Source organism: Polyodon spathula, chromosome 12 (assembly GCF_017654505.1).
Source record: "Polyodon spathula isolate WHYD16114869_AA chromosome 12, ASM1765450v1, whole genome shotgun sequence".
Taxonomy (NCBI): domain Eukaryota; kingdom Metazoa; phylum Chordata; class Actinopteri; order Acipenseriformes; family Polyodontidae; genus Polyodon; species Polyodon spathula.
In genome coordinates this window covers 7816025-7833097 of record NC_054545.1, presented here as the reverse complement: position 1 = coordinate 7833097, position 17073 = coordinate 7816025, and the positions used below count along the sequence as shown (strand labels likewise).

At 36.1% G+C, this 17073-nt stretch overlaps 1 protein-coding gene across 1 annotated transcript; it reads right to left on the bottom strand.

The window, feature by feature from the left end:
• Positions 1-6694: 6694 nt before the first annotated feature.
• LOC121323872 (potassium channel subfamily K member 13-like) lies at positions 6695-15479 on the bottom strand. Its single transcript, XM_041265175.1, has 2 exons — positions 15123-15479; positions 6695-7581 (listed from the first exon to the last, which is right to left on the bottom strand). Exons 1-2 carry the CDS (start codon positions 15457-15459, stop codon positions 6695-6697), a joined length of 1224 nt encoding a protein of 407 aa, XP_041121109.1. The 5' UTR covers positions 15460-15479.
• Positions 15480-17073: the final 1594 nt, after the last annotated feature.

Genomic DNA, 17073 nt, shown 5'->3' with positions numbered 1-17073 from the left:
CTAACAATGGCATGCTCAAAATCAAAGCTTATTGATGTGAATTATTACCTCGTTTTGGTAAAGGTTTTATTGTAAATAAAGAAATACAAAATATATAAAAAAAAAAGAAACACAAGCAAAAACGACATTTCTGCGTTCTTTACAGGCGTTTCCAACAATATGAAACAGCTGCGGGCACGAATGCCATCAAGAATTTACAAAAAACAAAGTGATTTATTAAAGCAAACAAAAAAAAGTAAATACATTAGTTAATAAATAAAAGACAAATAGTTTTCAGTTAAGCAAGGTCAAATAATACACTTTGTTTTAAATACTGTAACTTGTTTAATATTTTTTCTTGAATTCTAACATGTCCTTTAAACGGGCATATATTACCCAAAGGAGGCGATATTTTCAACTGAATTCAGTGCCTGGAGGAAAGAAAAATAGCAACAGAAGCGGCATTTACTCTGAACGAGTTCGATAATGAACTTGGTTGGCGTTGGGTATTTACTGGAACTTGGGGGCCTTTATTAATTAAACAGTGGTGGGATTGAGATCCCCAGCTGTTTAGATCAATCACATATACCCCATACGCTGTTTTAGTAATTTACACTTGTGATACTTTATAATGCAACTTGGCAGATGCTGTCTCTCATGGTAATAGTACATTTCCAGGAAATTGTTTCTACCCATTTTGAGTCTGTCTGATAAATACAGTATTTATAAAGCTGTGGTTTTCTGTAAACACCAGTGCCTGAAAAAGTAATCCTACTTCAAGCACTGTGTGTCTTTAAATGTTTTTAAAATTAATACAGATACCTTTTCTCTTTTTTTTGCAACAGAAGTCAAGTTTAGAATTTATTTATTTTTTTGCCTGCCAGAAAGGAAGGCACTTTGATAAATACAATATTTATGTCACAGCGTTTTCACTAACCCGCTCTATATTACTCTGTACTACTCTGTCTCCATGTCAGGGACAGAAGGGAAATGCAAATTAAAACCATACAGATGCCAATAAAATAAATCATGCTGAGCTTGCTGAAGAGGGTGCTTATCTGTTTATTTTGAACCCACTTTCATTCTTCTGGGAAAATTAATTTATATTCTGAAATGTTCTCTACATTTAGCTGAATACACAAACAAACCTGAATCATATTACAAACAGATAGACGCAGGTGTATTTCAACAGAGAGATCATTTTTTCTTCTACTTGACTGAAAAAGTTACCTATTTGAGGGCAGGGCTGAGCATCTCTGTAAAGAGTTTCGTGAGAAAACATGCTTTTAGAACAGGTGTCATTAATTCATTAGTGTCATCTAAGATGTGCTGACCTACATAGAAAATGATGGGAGAGCAATGTCTGGTTGTTGTATAATAACGCTTAATCACAGGGAGATAAATATACATTTCATGTAATAAGGTAAACATTCATAAATATCAATATGCAAAACCTTAACTAAAGTGTGTCACGTTAATCTGCTTCTATCGCTGCATTTATTGCATCCTTATTAAAAAGATGAGTCAATATGAGTCTGGATGGGTACAAAAAGGTACCACAAATGTGGATATCAAGACATCATGGTGCTCAGAGATTTGGTTTGCAATACTAGTATAATCATGTGTAGATGTCAGTTACATTCAAGGGTTGATACTTTTATTTATTTTTTATACTTCCACTATAGAGATTTAAGTTTCCCAGATCTTTGCAAGTAGAGAAATGTAGGTGATACTTGAAAATAAATTTAAAAAATTACATTGAAATGTGACATTTTCTTTGAACATACCCCAGTATGTGTAGCACTAATGCATTCTCTGTGATAATTACCCCTGCATTCAATATGAAGCGAGACCACTGTTTTCTTTGGTTCAGCAGATCTCAAAGTAGTTTAGATGTCAGTGCTAGAAGCACAGGAATGATAGTAAAATGGTTTCAACAGAGTTACTGTTGGTTAGGTGTTCCAACATAAACGTTTTCAAAGGTTTGTCTGACTCCTGGAACATTTCCTTCTATTTTCACCTGTTAATGTTATCTTCCAACTTTCCAGCTAAACAAATGCATGTCTATTTCAACATCAGGCACTGTAAGTTTCTTCGGATACAAATTGTTACACAATAAATATTTCATATTCATTTGTGGCTATGCTGCTCTTCCACACTAAGCACTATATTCTGATTCTTGTCATTTAAACTCTTTTGGGGTGATATTGGAGTCAAAGAAATATACGAGCAAACTACTTAGTGTTTGCATTTGGAACATTTCACATGCAGTAAGGATCTGTCATGGACCTTATCTGAGTAGCTTTTCCACTTGAATGGGAGCTGAGCTGTTAACTGTCTAGTTGTACTGATTTTACTCAAACACTTTTTATGAAGGGCTGTAGGGGATGGTTTTGTGTTGGGTCTGATGCTGGGAAGCTCAATAATAATTGAGTTCACACAAAACATGTTTCTTATATTAGGAGTCCTGGTAAACTGCAGTAAAAAAAACTGCAGTTCTGTCTATTATACAGTCAGCTGTCCGATCAACAGCTAGCTAGTAAAGCTATTAACCAAAAGAATAATCACAATATTATGATTGATTTAAAGGAATGGGAGTGTTCAAATATGATTAATTCTTGCAACATCCTACACAAATTTACCATAATGAAGAATAGAGATCAAGATTTTTTTGGAAAGATGGCCTTTGGCATGATCGTTGTCTACAAATAATTTCTTCGAATGGGGTGGTCGACTGTTTTTCCTTTCCTCTTGTTCAATGTGTGTTGATCTGTAGTCACTGTTGTTTCAGGTTTGATCTTTAAATGGTAATCCCCAAACCTAAACGTTATCTTTGAATTCTCATCAATATTGGCCTCCACAAATGAAACAAAACTATTCACTTTTAGAAATGACAGAATATATCATCGTCCGTGTTGAAAAAGAAAAATCTATTACAGTATATTCAACATGATAATCATAGACATGACAGGTACTGGCCTTTACTTGTTTTTCTCCCTTTACACCTGTTAAATATTTGAACTCATTTAAATAATACTTCCATTGGTACAAAATATAAAATATTTAACAAACTGTAATGCTAGTTTTACTTTGGTTAACACCAGCACAAAAAAGTATGACATTTGTAATCTATTCCATATTTCACAGAGCCATTCAGTATGTGGCTGCATTATTAAACAACCACACAGATATTTTAAGCTAAAGGAGAGCAGACTATGATTATTTACACCAGCTTAGCGTTTGATAGAGAGCAGATTTAAGCTAATCTATTCCCTGTTGGATAAGATTAACAGTCAAATCTTCCTGAGTTATTACAGGCTAGAGATGGAGTTCATGACCGATACACACTAAGAAAGATAAATGTCCCTCAGCATCTTAAATATTGTAAAATTTCATATTTAAATATTTATGTTCTTTTTGTAATTTCATTTACAAAGACTGTAGGCATTACATATCATTCAAGATGTTTAAGCATTCAAATGGTTCAAGTTTATTTCAACAGTGTTAACTTGTTCATAAATGAAAATGCTCAAATAAAATGTTTGTATACTAGGCCTGCAAAGTTTTATGCACATTTTCTTTTATTTTGCAGTGATTGATTTTTAGTTTGATACTGGCTGAATGATTAAGCAATGTAAATCACTGTTTTCCAAGAAAAAGGAGAGTTTACAGATTTCAAGCAATGTTTGTCCCCCTCTGTTCAATAGAAATGAAGATCTTAGATGTTGTATTAAAGTCAAGTAGTCTATCACAATGTGTTTACCAAGTGTAAATCTGGGTTGGAAGTATTATTTTTATCTAACTAACTTTTTTTTTTTTTTTTTAATCTTGCCAGATTTATTCAAGGTTTGACAAACGGGGACCATTTCACAAAGCTCCTGATGTAGAAATGACAATCATTGTAACCTGCTTAGAACCTGTCAAGAAAGAGCACATAAGTATGTATTTGAGTAGAACAGCAGTAGTGATTAACCAGAATTTCAAGGCAGACCTGTTTTTCATTTTTACTCAGTGAAACCCTGACGGCCTATTCACACCAGATGCAATGTGATTTGTCCTGCGATAGTGATATTTTTGCTGCAACATTACCTTTCACACCGGTGGTGGCAGACGCGCGCAATGTGATAGGCAACTCTTCTCAGATTGGTCATTGGCAATTTCCCTAGCTGCCACACCATGTAATTGCAAAAATAGACACCAATCCTATGTTTTCACATTCACTTGCTGAATCAAGTACGGTGTGAATAGGTCTTTTCAGTACACGGCTCCCTCCCTACGTATTTAGAAGTAACCAGCTCCCTACTGCCATGGAGTTAAATAGGCCAGCTGTGTAGCTTGAAAGGTATGTGAAATCCTTAATGGATGGTCAACTGGTGATCTACCTGATTAACCAAGACTGTAGACAACCACCAAGCAGCATGCACATAATGTCTCAATAATACAAATCAAGTATCTGCATGGTGACAATTCTATTTGTACTGCATAGTCTATTGGTCTCAAGTCTATAATTTCATTATGTGTTCACCCATAATTGTACTCCTACATCCATCAGTAAATCAAAGCTGTTTCTATACCTGGATTCATTGTTAAGTTGGTAGACTGTGAGACATTAAAAAAAATATTTTTTATAGAAAATTTCAGCAATCAAATTCTTGGGGAATTGTAATGACGGTGGGAAGCTAATATAAGTATAATAACCAAAGGGTTTTGCTTGTTAGAAAAGCAGATTATTTCAGTTTGCTGATGTATTCCGACAACATCCAAAGGAATGGATTTGCAAGTTTCTTTCCTGAGTCTAAATTGGAAGGTGATCTCTCAAAAGCATGACGTTAGAATTTGTTAGCTGTCCCAAAGGTCTATCAATCAGTTGACCAATCTCCATGTGCTAAGCCCTGGCTGCTTTAATGGACAGCTGTTTAATTACCCTTGGCAATCTTCAGTGTACCTTCACTTTAATTGTAATGCCTTGGAGACTGAGCTAAGCACCCTACAAAAATGATAGCAAACACGAAAAAAGAAAAGGAGGACACAGGGGGCAAGGATAAGTCAAGGGCAATTTTACTGCCAGCTGCAAAGCTAAATTGCTGATTTATTAATTAATTAATTTTTTTTACCTTACTTCCATCCACATACAACACACAATAAAACACTCACAGCAACTTTACAAACAGCAGGTAGAAAAACAGATCACAGCAATTTATGATGTGCCTTTCAGGGTTCATCATTTCTGTTCTAATGTCATTTTTTTCTGCCTCTGATACTCTGTACAGACATGATCTGTACAAATGTGTGGGTGTTTTAAAGGTCAATGAACTGGCAGATCATCGATTCTGAAGTCCCTAAAGTGAGGCTGGCTAGATTAACTTTTTACGAGCTGAACTCATAGAATGAACTAATCTATTTCACGTTTTTAAGTCAACACACACACACACACACACACACACACATATATATATATATATATATATATATATATATATATATATATATATATATATATTGCCTTTGCGGCACTCCACACTGAAATTTTGAAGTAAACAAAGCCATATGCAACTCTGCTGATTCATTTCAGGAAGAGGACAGCTGTATTAATCTGCAGTGTTTTTACAGATAGATCTTCTGTTTATTCTCAGCTGTCTAAATCTGCATCACACACTGTGGTTGCTGGAAGGGCTTTTGAAGTGTTGGTAATACCCGAATGCATTAAGTTTTCCACAGTATTGTATAAAGCAGCTTCTCTCTTCAGGATCATATTGATAATTCTGCCCAGCTGAAGTAAATCTAATTTCAAAAATCATACACAGTCTATTGTTTTAATTGTTATTTTTTTGTACAGAGTGGGTCTATAAAGTCAGTGCTTTGAAATCTCGCAGGTGGAGACACCAAGCACTAGTACTTACAGATCGTTCTTACAGAGCTAATCAATTCAATGTTTCTCAACTGTTTTACTCCGTTTTGTTTGTATACACCACATATTAGCTAACAGAATTTGCCATCTCATTCAAGTCAATACACAGTATTTCTTTAAAAGATTCCAATAATGTTTGTTATTGAAATCGATTTTTATTTATAAAGTCACAGAGAATTCTGCTAACTTTAAAGGAGGTGGTACAAAATGAAGCAATCTGACACAAAGTAATCGGAAAATAGCTAAAACCTGTAATCATCTCAATTTATTTTCTGGTGCCTTTATCTATTCAGGCAATGATTTGTGCTGCAGGAGAGGTTAAATGTTAAAAAGCTGGCATGGTGTATTATAATGGGAATGATAACGATCCTCTGCAAGACTTTCCTCATACAAAAAGAGAAACATTTACAGCATGATAACTAGCTGACTACATGGTCATTTTTAAAATTCATCATCATATTCTGAATAAGCCTGTCCCCTCAAATTAACATGAACCATGTGGCACAGTGGATTAATTATCTAGCCTATCACCTCTGGAGGGTCACAGGTTAGCCACTGCAGTGGACATAACAAAGACTGAAAAATCTCCTGGTTTATCATCTCTTCAAATTCAATCTCTGAGCTTTATCATGGAAAAATCATAGGGAAGAAGCTGGATCTTTCAAGAAAAAAACAAAAAGTGCAAAAAAACAAACAAATAAATAAGACAAGGCCAGCCATGAGGTGCCTTTGGATTCATTTAGAGAATGTTGTGGATAAAGATTTGACATTATACTTCAGGTATAATTTCCATATGTTGCACATTTATCACCTGTCAACACTGGTCTCTGCCAATCTGTTGTTCATGATTGCCAGGGCCCCTACTCCCTCTGAAAAGCCATTGTGTTGAGAGTTGGAGCCTGATTGCCTTGGATTACCATTGGCTGTCTCTGAAAGCTGCTTCTGCATGATGGCCAGGGACACCTTGTTAGCAGCCAAGAAGTCCTTCATTGAGATCATCTCACCAGACATTCTGCGGCCGTCAGTCTCGCTCTCATGGATTATGTCTGTTTCAATGGAATTATTCCGCCTGTTCCGGAAGTTACCAGGCATCACGACGTTCCTTCGAGACCTGAACACTTTTCGTCGGCACCGATGGCAGCAGCGGCAGTCTAGCTTCTTTAAAATCCAGTTCAGAATCTGCTTTATAACAATGGATATAACGTTAAATAAAGAGTAAATGCAACAGACCCCCATGAGGATGAAGACAAAATTACCCAACCTGTAGAGGCTTTGGTTCTCGTACCTCATGTGTTGGCTGCTGACCAGATCCCCAAACCCAATGGTGCTAAACGCCACAAAGCAGAAATAAAGTGAGTCAAAGTAAGTCCAGCCCTCAATGTCCGTGTACATGGCAGAGGCACAACAGGAGATGATAATGGCTGCCACACACAGGATGAGCATGACATAATAAACAGAGGGCTTCCAGCCAGCAAGGCTGTCCCGCCCTTCTGAGTTCCTTCTGTTGTCCTGGGGCATTCCCCCTTTCCACCGTCGCTGCCTCTCGTAGCATGCCTTGAGGATGTATGCCAAGACCGTGATCAGACGTTCTAGAAACAGGTTAAAGAACAGAATGGTAGCTGCACATCCGATAAGGCCATAAAATATCAGGAATATCTTCCCTCCAATCGTTGCAGGTGTGGTCATTCCAAATCCTGCAAAGTGTAAAAGGATAAGGATGGTAAAAAATGTGTTGAAATTAACATCATTAAGACTTTATCCCTGCCAAATGGCTAACTTATAATGGTCCCAAATTGTTCATTAATTAGACACAATATTGTAAGTTTCACAGTTTAATGGATTTATTTAAAAATGAGAATGTCACAAGTAAACTCATTTTTAAGTAGAGACGTTAAGCAATAATCTACTTTTAGAAAGCAAAAGTAATGTTTTACAGGCATCCCTCCTTCATTTTTTTTTTAAACCATCTCACTCAAATAAACATCATGGCTGGTATTAGCAGTTCATAAGTTTCTTTTAAGCTTTAAAAAGAAAATTGTCTCACAGGCAGATGAAGTTTACATGCTTCCAGAAACAGCAGACAGTCATGCACAATCACATCGAAACAATATCAAATTATTATTTATATCGGTGAGGCGAGAATTATCTTAAGAGAACAGTATTCCTCTCCTGCAGTTAATTTCTGTTCAGGAGGCAATGTGGATAAAAACAGCATATTAGTTTCAGACATATTTAGCTTCATATTGCCATTGACGACAATGACCATGGCCCTATTTCAACCTTACTGATGACTGCTGACATCTCAATGGGCAACTCTAAATCTAAAGGTAAATGTGTAACTTTTTGGATTAACTGATATGAGACTGCGCTGGTAACAGGGTTTGAACCTGAGATTATCTCCCACTGAGTTAGAATCTCTGCTGAAAAGAGTAGACTGTGAAATAAGAAGCAACCTAGCAGTTACCAAACTGGGAATTCATCCCGATTGGAGAAAAGCTTTTTCTGGGCTCAAAACCCATGATCTCATTTCACATGCTGTACAGTATATGTAATTACAATGTATAAACTGCCTGTTACACAGAGATGACATAAAAACTCTCCATATATATTTTTTATAAGCGTTACTGTTAGTCATATCCTCTGGTTGGTTATTGAATTTATGTACTACTGCAGGAACAACTGGCAAGGATGATAAGAATGGTGGAAGATACAACCCTATACCTGAATAATCCTTTCACAAACTTTATATTTATTGAAAAATACAGGTATTTAATACCATTACTGTTGAATGTAAATGAGAAGTAGTTTGTGGAGCAGATTCCCTTATAAACCTATTCATTGCCTGACAGAGACGACAAGGCATAACCCCCCCCCACCCCCCCATAATAAAATGGAACGAAATAAAGACTCACATAATAAAAGTCAGTTTTCCCACTGTGGAACACATAGGGATGGAATAAGTATTTTTTTAGCCTATTTAGAAAAAGAAAAACACAGGGAAAAAAGCTGCAGTGCTTCAGTCTCATTATATGTGGTGTCAGAAAGGAACATTAACAAGAAAGTGATGATCTGCCAAATTGAACTAGGCTCTGGGGCAAATATCTGGTGTCAGTGGAGCAGTAGATTTATACATGCAGGCCCTTAATAATACCAACAGGGCACAGAACACTATTACTGGTACTTATTTTATGGAAGAAAAACAAGAAAGGCACAGATGTTTTCTGTAGGCCAAGGGTTTAAAAGAGTTATGAAGAGAACATACAACAGTATAAAATTTAAATATGAAATATTTAATACATACATACATACATGTCATTCAATCCACAGCTTCCTACACTGATAGACATGACAATAGCCTTAACAAAGGAAAATTTCCATTGCAAATGTCTGGAAGCCTTGAGATGCGAAACACCACCACCCCCTCACCACGGCTTTTGCAGTGGCTATAACTGGTATTCATCAGGGTTTCCTCGTCATTGGTAGAGGAATACATAAACTGGCCTGGAAGCACACAAGCATGATATGAATTGGCATGGGTTCCTATTCTAATTGTTTTTTTAACCCCTGTTCCACCCTAGCAGGGACTGTTCTAAAATTCTAGCCAAACCACCTGTGACACGAGAATTGCAAATTCTACTTACAACAAAATCCAACTCCCTTGAGTTATCACAGAGCTTGTGTAATTGACCTTAACAACATCAACTTCCTAATCCTAATAAATATAATCCAGCCTACAATGAATGAAGCAAATGGTCAGCACAGAATGAATGGCAATGGCTGTGAGCAAGGAAAAAACCCTTCTATGGTAACATTTGTTTTTTTTCTTCTACTAATAAACATAAAACCTCATTTGAAACTAGAAGGCGGGTAGCTTATGAATAAAACTCTCTGATCACCTTAAGTCTCAAGCATTACACCTTTACATTTTGAAGTGACACACCCACGCAAAAGAAACACCAAACAGCCTCCCCTGAATAGCAAAATGACACTTAAAGGAGTTGAAAGGAATATTTTCTATCCTCTGAATTTTCATAAATTACTGCTCATTTGCACTCGCACTCTGACCAAGCTTGAGAAAGGTGGATTACCAGTACCTATTCTGAGATCCTTCTTTAAGAGTAAGAGGATTAATTAGGCCGCACAAGTTTCCATGAATGAAGAGAAATGTAATGAATGCTCTTCTATCTGATTTTATTGTACTGTACATGTTGATGTTTCCAAGAATCCCTTCCAATCCCGGTGTAATTAGTTTGCATCAAAACCTGTTCACTGGAATCAATGACTCTGGCAACTTTAATATTTCAGTCCACTGGTTTTCTTTCTAATCTTCCAGTTGCTGGACTGTTGTTATTCATTCTCTGTACTGTGTCTGTTTGAAGCTAATTACCATAAACATTATACAGTCCCACAATGTACATTGCCTACACAACACACGATGAATTCCCAGTAGATCGCTGCTGCTTTGAAGCTCCTTCTTTTCCCTTACAGACTGAGAGAACAGAAGCGTCCCCATGTTAAGTAGCTAAGCCAGCCCTGAATAAATTAGATATTGATACAGTATATACAGGCAGTTATTAATAAAGTAACCAATGTATCATGCATAAGAGAGCTGGAACCTTAAATAAACGTTCCCATGGTCAATACAGCTATTTTTTCTACGCTGAGTGTGTGGGCTGCTGTGTGTACTGACTGACTACTTTCAAACTTTAAAATCCCCTGTAAGTGTCTTCTTCCCTTGTTTGCACCATCAATGCAATCTGTGACAGCAAGGAAATATCTAGCAATAGAACAAAGCCTTTAACAACAACTCATGCTCTGTTAAGCAATAAATGCAGAGATGTTAATAACCGAACAAAAGTTAATGCAAGGCTGGCTATTAGACCTACTGTATGAAGTACATTCAAATACAGTATTACGCATGTTGATTCTTAAAATGAAGGGATCCTTTGAACATATTACTTTAAGGGATGGCACATTAATCGATTACAGTGATTTTATTGATTTTTTTTGTATATCGATTATTTATTGTAATGAACATTTTTATTAATAATCACAGTTATCATTATTGTGTTTCTGTCATCTGAAACTAGCATACATAATACAGCTGTTAAGGTATTTTATGCATCTCTCTTCCTGTATGCAAAGTACACCTTCCTGTGTCAGATTTGGTCATATATTTCAGCTACATTAATTGGCCAAGGGAAAAAACAAACATGTAGAGTCCACTGCAACACAAAAAACTCTGCTTAGAAATATGACAGTGCACAATAAAATCTATGGCATAAGATTCAGTAACTACTGTAAAAGCATGATGTGTTAGACAGCACACAATAATCCGTCTGCAACAAGACTGATGCTAAGATTGCAGGGCTGATAGAAAAGAAAAACAGGACATTCCAGAGCAGTTCACTGTGTATAGGAAACAAATGTAAATGAAAATGAATTCAGAATCCTGAATACATTAGGAGAACTGTCAAAGCTATTGTCAGGGTGTAGGAAAAATTAACAAGGCATTTCTAGATTACATTGACTATTGATAGTTTACTGATTTGAGATCCAGTTCTCTACTATATGGAAAGAACAAAAATATAGATTGCACAGCTTTCAGAGCACAACCTTAGCAATCTGTGACCCTTTTGTAAGAAGTTACTGTAAAATGATCAATGCCTATGCTACATTGTAATTGGCATGTTAAAATGGGAAAGCAGGACCTGATATTTCATGTATTTGAAATCATTATCCAAAGTGAACTGTGTGTTCAGGCTTCCACAGTTAAATACATGTCAACCACTAAGTAAAAGTATGCATTTAGGTGGCTGAGTTGTTGCTGTAGTTTTTCATTTCTTCAGGGTGCAAGCATGTTAATCTAAATCTTTATTCAAGCCTGCTTGCTTTGCATTCATTAGGTTTCCTCAACACTGGGGAGATGCGTTGATATCTTATCATTATCACTGATTAGAGTATTGGTGCATGAGATGAGAGGGTCGCAAGAATTGGTACAGGAAATAAATATTTTTTTTAAAGATATGCCTTCTGCATTTAAAACAGTGCAGTACATCTCTTTTCTTATTCACATGTTGCAGTGTTTTATGCAAGAACACATCTTGTGGTGTAGCATTACAATCTCTTTACCATAAAATGTAGTCGAGGACTATATGAATCAGTCTAATCAAATCAAATAGGATAACTAACCATTAAAGTTGTAATTCATTTTGTTAGACTAATTTGTATCACTTAATCTTGTAGACATGTTGCTTCTTCAGTGGTCAGTTGCTGATTAGTAGAGCCCTTACTCATTTTGCTGGTACATATATGTAAAAAAGGTTGATTTGTACATTGTAACACCTCTGTTCACCTTTCAAATCTTAGCAACGGAGGAAATCAAGCTATTGAACCCTGGAGGAAAGGGTCCATCTGGGGGATTCCTTGCCTGAAATCACTGGGTGCTTGAGCAGCAGGGATCATCGAATCCTCAGGGTTTCCTCCCTTACACTACTGGACAGCAAAGACTGCACTGCCAGTGAGACCCCAGCCAGACACATCAGGAACTTAGCATGGTCAGATCCACTGAGGGCCCATTAAATATGACATTACACATGGGAATAATACACTGAAGCAGCTCTGTAGTTTGTAATTGAATCCATCATTAAGTATCAATTATTTAAGTGAACACCTGCAAGCACTTCGAGATAAATAAAATGGAACTGGTTTGTGTTTTTAAAGACAGCCGGACCACACAGCTCTTCATTCCAGTGTGACCCTGTACCCAAACAGGTACACATGTGCATTGATTAAAATCAAAATGCCCAGTTTACAGAAGCAAAATTTTGTTTTAAAAAAGGTACCTGCAAGAATGTAAGCTTACAAATACAGTAGTAACACACATGTAAATGATCAAATTATGCATTGTTTATTTAATTATTTTATGTGAATTTTGAACTGGTTTTAAATACATTAGTAATCTATGTCGCTGATTGGAATTTATCTTAATTGATTGCCTTTTGCACTTAATACTTCTAAGCTCATTTAAGGAAAACATTAGTATTCAAATTAGTTTGCTAGCTTAACTATAATCTACATCACAAAACTCACAGGTTGGCACAATTGTCATTGATTAGTTGGGCCAACGATCAATTGAACTTGAAGAAATCTGCTCTCTCCCCCTTAATGACATTGGGATATGCTTGGGGGATAACGTGTGAAGCTTACATTGCATTGCAATATCCTGTACTGAGGATTTCAACTCCGGTTCTGCCAATCCTGCACCTTTGATGAGCACCAAAAAGGAATGAACATTAACTCTGCTTTCTCTGATCGACGTGTATGCCTAAAAATAGCGGCAAAACAATGCACGGTCACACAATCATTATAACAGACAAAGGCATAGTAACATGTAGTTCAATATGAAAAAATCAAACCACACACTGTACATCATACCTTTTGTTTCAGATCTCAACAGGTCTGTCAGTTTGTTTCATTTGTGAAAAGGAAAGAAGTGTGATAGATTTCAAATTGCATTCAATTCAATCCCAATAAAGTAGCCTACTCTCCTAATTTTAGAGATAATACTAGCTTCTCATTGGCAAATGAATTCTTACTTATGCCAAATGAGAGGATATAGCTACATTAATTACACTAGCAAAGTAAAAGAAAAGGACAAATATTTGCAGAATATAATTGTTGTTTTACTAAATTTACTGAATGCTGATTGATAGGAACTGCCTCTAGAGGTTGTTTGCTTGTATATTTATCTCCTATAAACACAGTGAATACATGTAGTGCATCTTTTAGATGACAACATTCTTGCTTGTTCTCTTTGTCTTTTATCTAAAGTTACTGTGCTGCCAGTGACTCCACAAAAGATCGCATGTAATTTAACATGTGGTGGAAGAAAAGGGGAAACAAAGAAGGCAGGCAGCTGAAATGTCACTTTACATTATCTGAATATATTCACAACACAGGATTTCCTCCTCAGCTCCAAATACATTTGCATAGAAAATTATAAAATTAGCAGGATACAGATATAGACGTATAAAGTTCCTTTTAGTTATTAGCAGTACTTAAATTGTGCAATGTACTTTACATTACATATACTATACATATAATTTTTAGATATATACAACTGGGGGCAGTTGTAACATTTTTTTTTTTTTTTTTACCTTTCTCTTCATTACACACAGATGGTTTGAGCTAGTTTGACCAGACTTTGATACAAACAACTTACACCTGTCCTCTACCAATCCCTATAGTTATCATGCTTTAAGAGCTGATATACATATGACAAGAGGACTTGAAATGTAAGGTTTCCGATGTTACATTTGACCCCATTGTCATTGTCATTTGTAACAGGGGGTAGGGTCAGATGTAACATTCTGTGAAGTATAATTAAATAAACAACAGCACATTTCATTGAACTCAAGAATTGAATATTTTATTGAATAAAATCAATTTTCAAATGAAGCAAATATGTTTGTTTTTATTTAACCCAAAAACTGAACATCTTTTTGAAAAATAAAATATTTCACATAAGGCAATTTTTTTTTTTTGTCATACTTTTAAAACGTTTTAACATCCCTAAAATTACAGGCCTTATCAAGCAAGAATATGTCACTCTGAGTCACAATTGTGACATATGAACATTTTTTTTCCTTAGGTGCAGGATTCATGTGCCCAGATAATACTGTAGTTCAGCTATTGGTCTATGGGGGCAATTGTAACACGTATTACAACACGTGTCCCAACCCAGAGAGCCATTACTAAACTTTATGTTCCAGTAAGAAACAACAAAACTAAGAGCAACCAATTGTGCCAATTGTAAGTACAGAGATTAGGGATGAGAATGCTAAAAGCATGGATCCATAAACTGGATAACAAAGATATAGATCATAAAAAAGGAAAGTGGGGAAAAAAATTTACTACTAGGTTAAAAATCCATTGATGTAGATAAAATCTCAGGGCGCTTCCACAGCTAGAGACATAAACTGAGCATGCGTCGAGTAACTGATGGCATTCTAGCTTGCTTCTGATTGGAGAAATTCAAGGTGTTACAACCGTCCTGTGTTACAACTGTCCCCGGTCTCCCCTATATATATATATATATATATATATATATATATAATATATATATCAATTATATATATATATATATATATAGGATCATACAATTATTTTTCACCGTAAGGTTAAAAGTGGTGGCATCCCACGTTTTTATTTTCCCTACACTTTACCAACTTACCTATAGTTGAAACCACCGTCCCCGCAAAATAAAAAGCTCCAGTAAAATCCCAGCGTGGTCGAATGTGATCAACACGGATCCCAGCAACGTTGGCGTCTTCATAATCCCTCAGAAAGTTCACCAGCTCAGCTTTACTAAGATTGTACTTCTGCGTGAAATTGTCAAACTTCTGCGCCCACTTCTCTTTTGCCTGCTTTTCTTTCGGCTGCTCCAGAGCTGAAAAGACAGCGGCACCACAGAGGAGGTAGAGGATGATCAATAGTGCCAGCAGAAAGAATCTTGCATTATCCTCGTTCAATGGACCAAAACTGCAGCAGCAGCAACATCGGCAAGCCATTATACCCTTGCTTATTACGATTCATGGATAGAGGCGTCTTCACGTTTAGCGCACAAATTGCACGAGAAACCTGTTAGAATTATTTCATTCAGCCAGGGGAATAAAATGTTTATTTTCTGGATTCTAAAAAAAAAAAAAAAAAAAAAACAACAAAATAACAAAAACTTGCTATTATTATTATTATTATTTTTTAATTAGTTCAATTCTGAAAAAAATAAGACCATAAACAAAACAAAATGTTATCCACCGAGTTGACTGCTGTGATTATTTTGCTTCATGGAAATCACCGTTATTAAGAAAAAAAATACAACCCATAGGATATTTTGTTTGGTTGATTTATTACCCCAATGTAGGTTTATACATCTTCCTTAATTCAGTATGATGAATTGGTGACATCTTTACAGGAACTCCCGTCGTTCTTGCTTATAAATTTCTTACATAATCACACAATCCATTCAAAACAGAAAGGGGGTTTAACAACAGTTTCCAGCCGAGTTAAAAATACGCGCATATCCACCGATAGCTTCTCATTGTTAGCTCTGGTAAACTCCACCGATCGCTTCTGTCACGGTTAGCCCTGGTATTAAACTTCACCGATCAATTATCTCTGGGTTATCGCCGGTAAACCCCACCGATCGCTTTTCTCTGGGTTAGCCCTGGTAAACTCCTTATATTTGTAGCGTAGTATGTTGCTTCATTTGTGCTGGATTCTGATTATTTTATTAACTATTCCTCAGGATGATGTTTGCTTTTTTGGTGACCTGCGCGTTTAGAATTTTTTTTCTTTTTTTATCCTTTGCGCAAATACATTTGCAGTATTGTAATGCTGTTTTTTTTTTTGTTTCCATATAGTGCAGCAAGCCCTTCCGTAACGAGAGCTTCTTTTTTATGCAGTTTTAGATGACTATGAAGCTACCGCTATAGCTGAACTTCCTTTTTTAGTTCCTCCGCTGTTTCGAGCATATTATTGTCCAATACGTCTGATTTCACCTGTCTGCTGGATGCACGAGGACTGTGCTTGAGACTCACATTTATGGCTCTTGCTACTGTATGCTAAGACAGCAGGGAATACCGTTGTAGGAGGATGGTGAATTAGCATTTAAAGAAAGCATTGGTCTTTTTTTTTTAAAGTATAAAATCATTGTTTTTTCAAAATTTTAGCAAAGACATATACAGACACAAAGTACCTTGAGAAACACATTACTCGGGTTTGAACCAGTAAGAGCTAACATATGGAAATACAATACGATGGTAAAAATGTGTTTCTTTTGAACTATTTTCGCGGATGAAGGATTTTGTACTTCTTAAACTTAATTGCACGGTTGTTTCCACTTCAGTATTTTATTGAATTGCATCCAATAGCTGTGGCTTTATAACATCTTATTTTACACAGACTGTATAGGGTCTTTTACCATCATGGTTCACCTTCAGGACATATAGGTCTGGCTGAAATACATTTGAAAGGAAGCATTTATCAGAAGGCTGATTGCTACAATCGAGATTGGCTTTGGCATCTTGAAAGTAACAAGCCGTTTACAAATAAAACGAGTATCTATAAATAAACAGGCAACTGCATTGTGTGGGTGTAATAGTTACACAATGTAAAATACATTT

Excerpts from the sequence above, each read along its gene's own strand:
- LOC121323872 (XM_041265175.1), bottom strand. The coding sequence starts at position 15,459 with ATGGCTTGCCGATGTTGCTGCTGCTGCAGTTTTGGTCCATTGAACGAG. Across the intron at positions 7,582-15,122 it reads GACGGTGGTTTCAACTATAG|GATTTGGAATGACCACACCT; the intron begins GTAAGTTGGTAA and ends TACACTTTGCAG.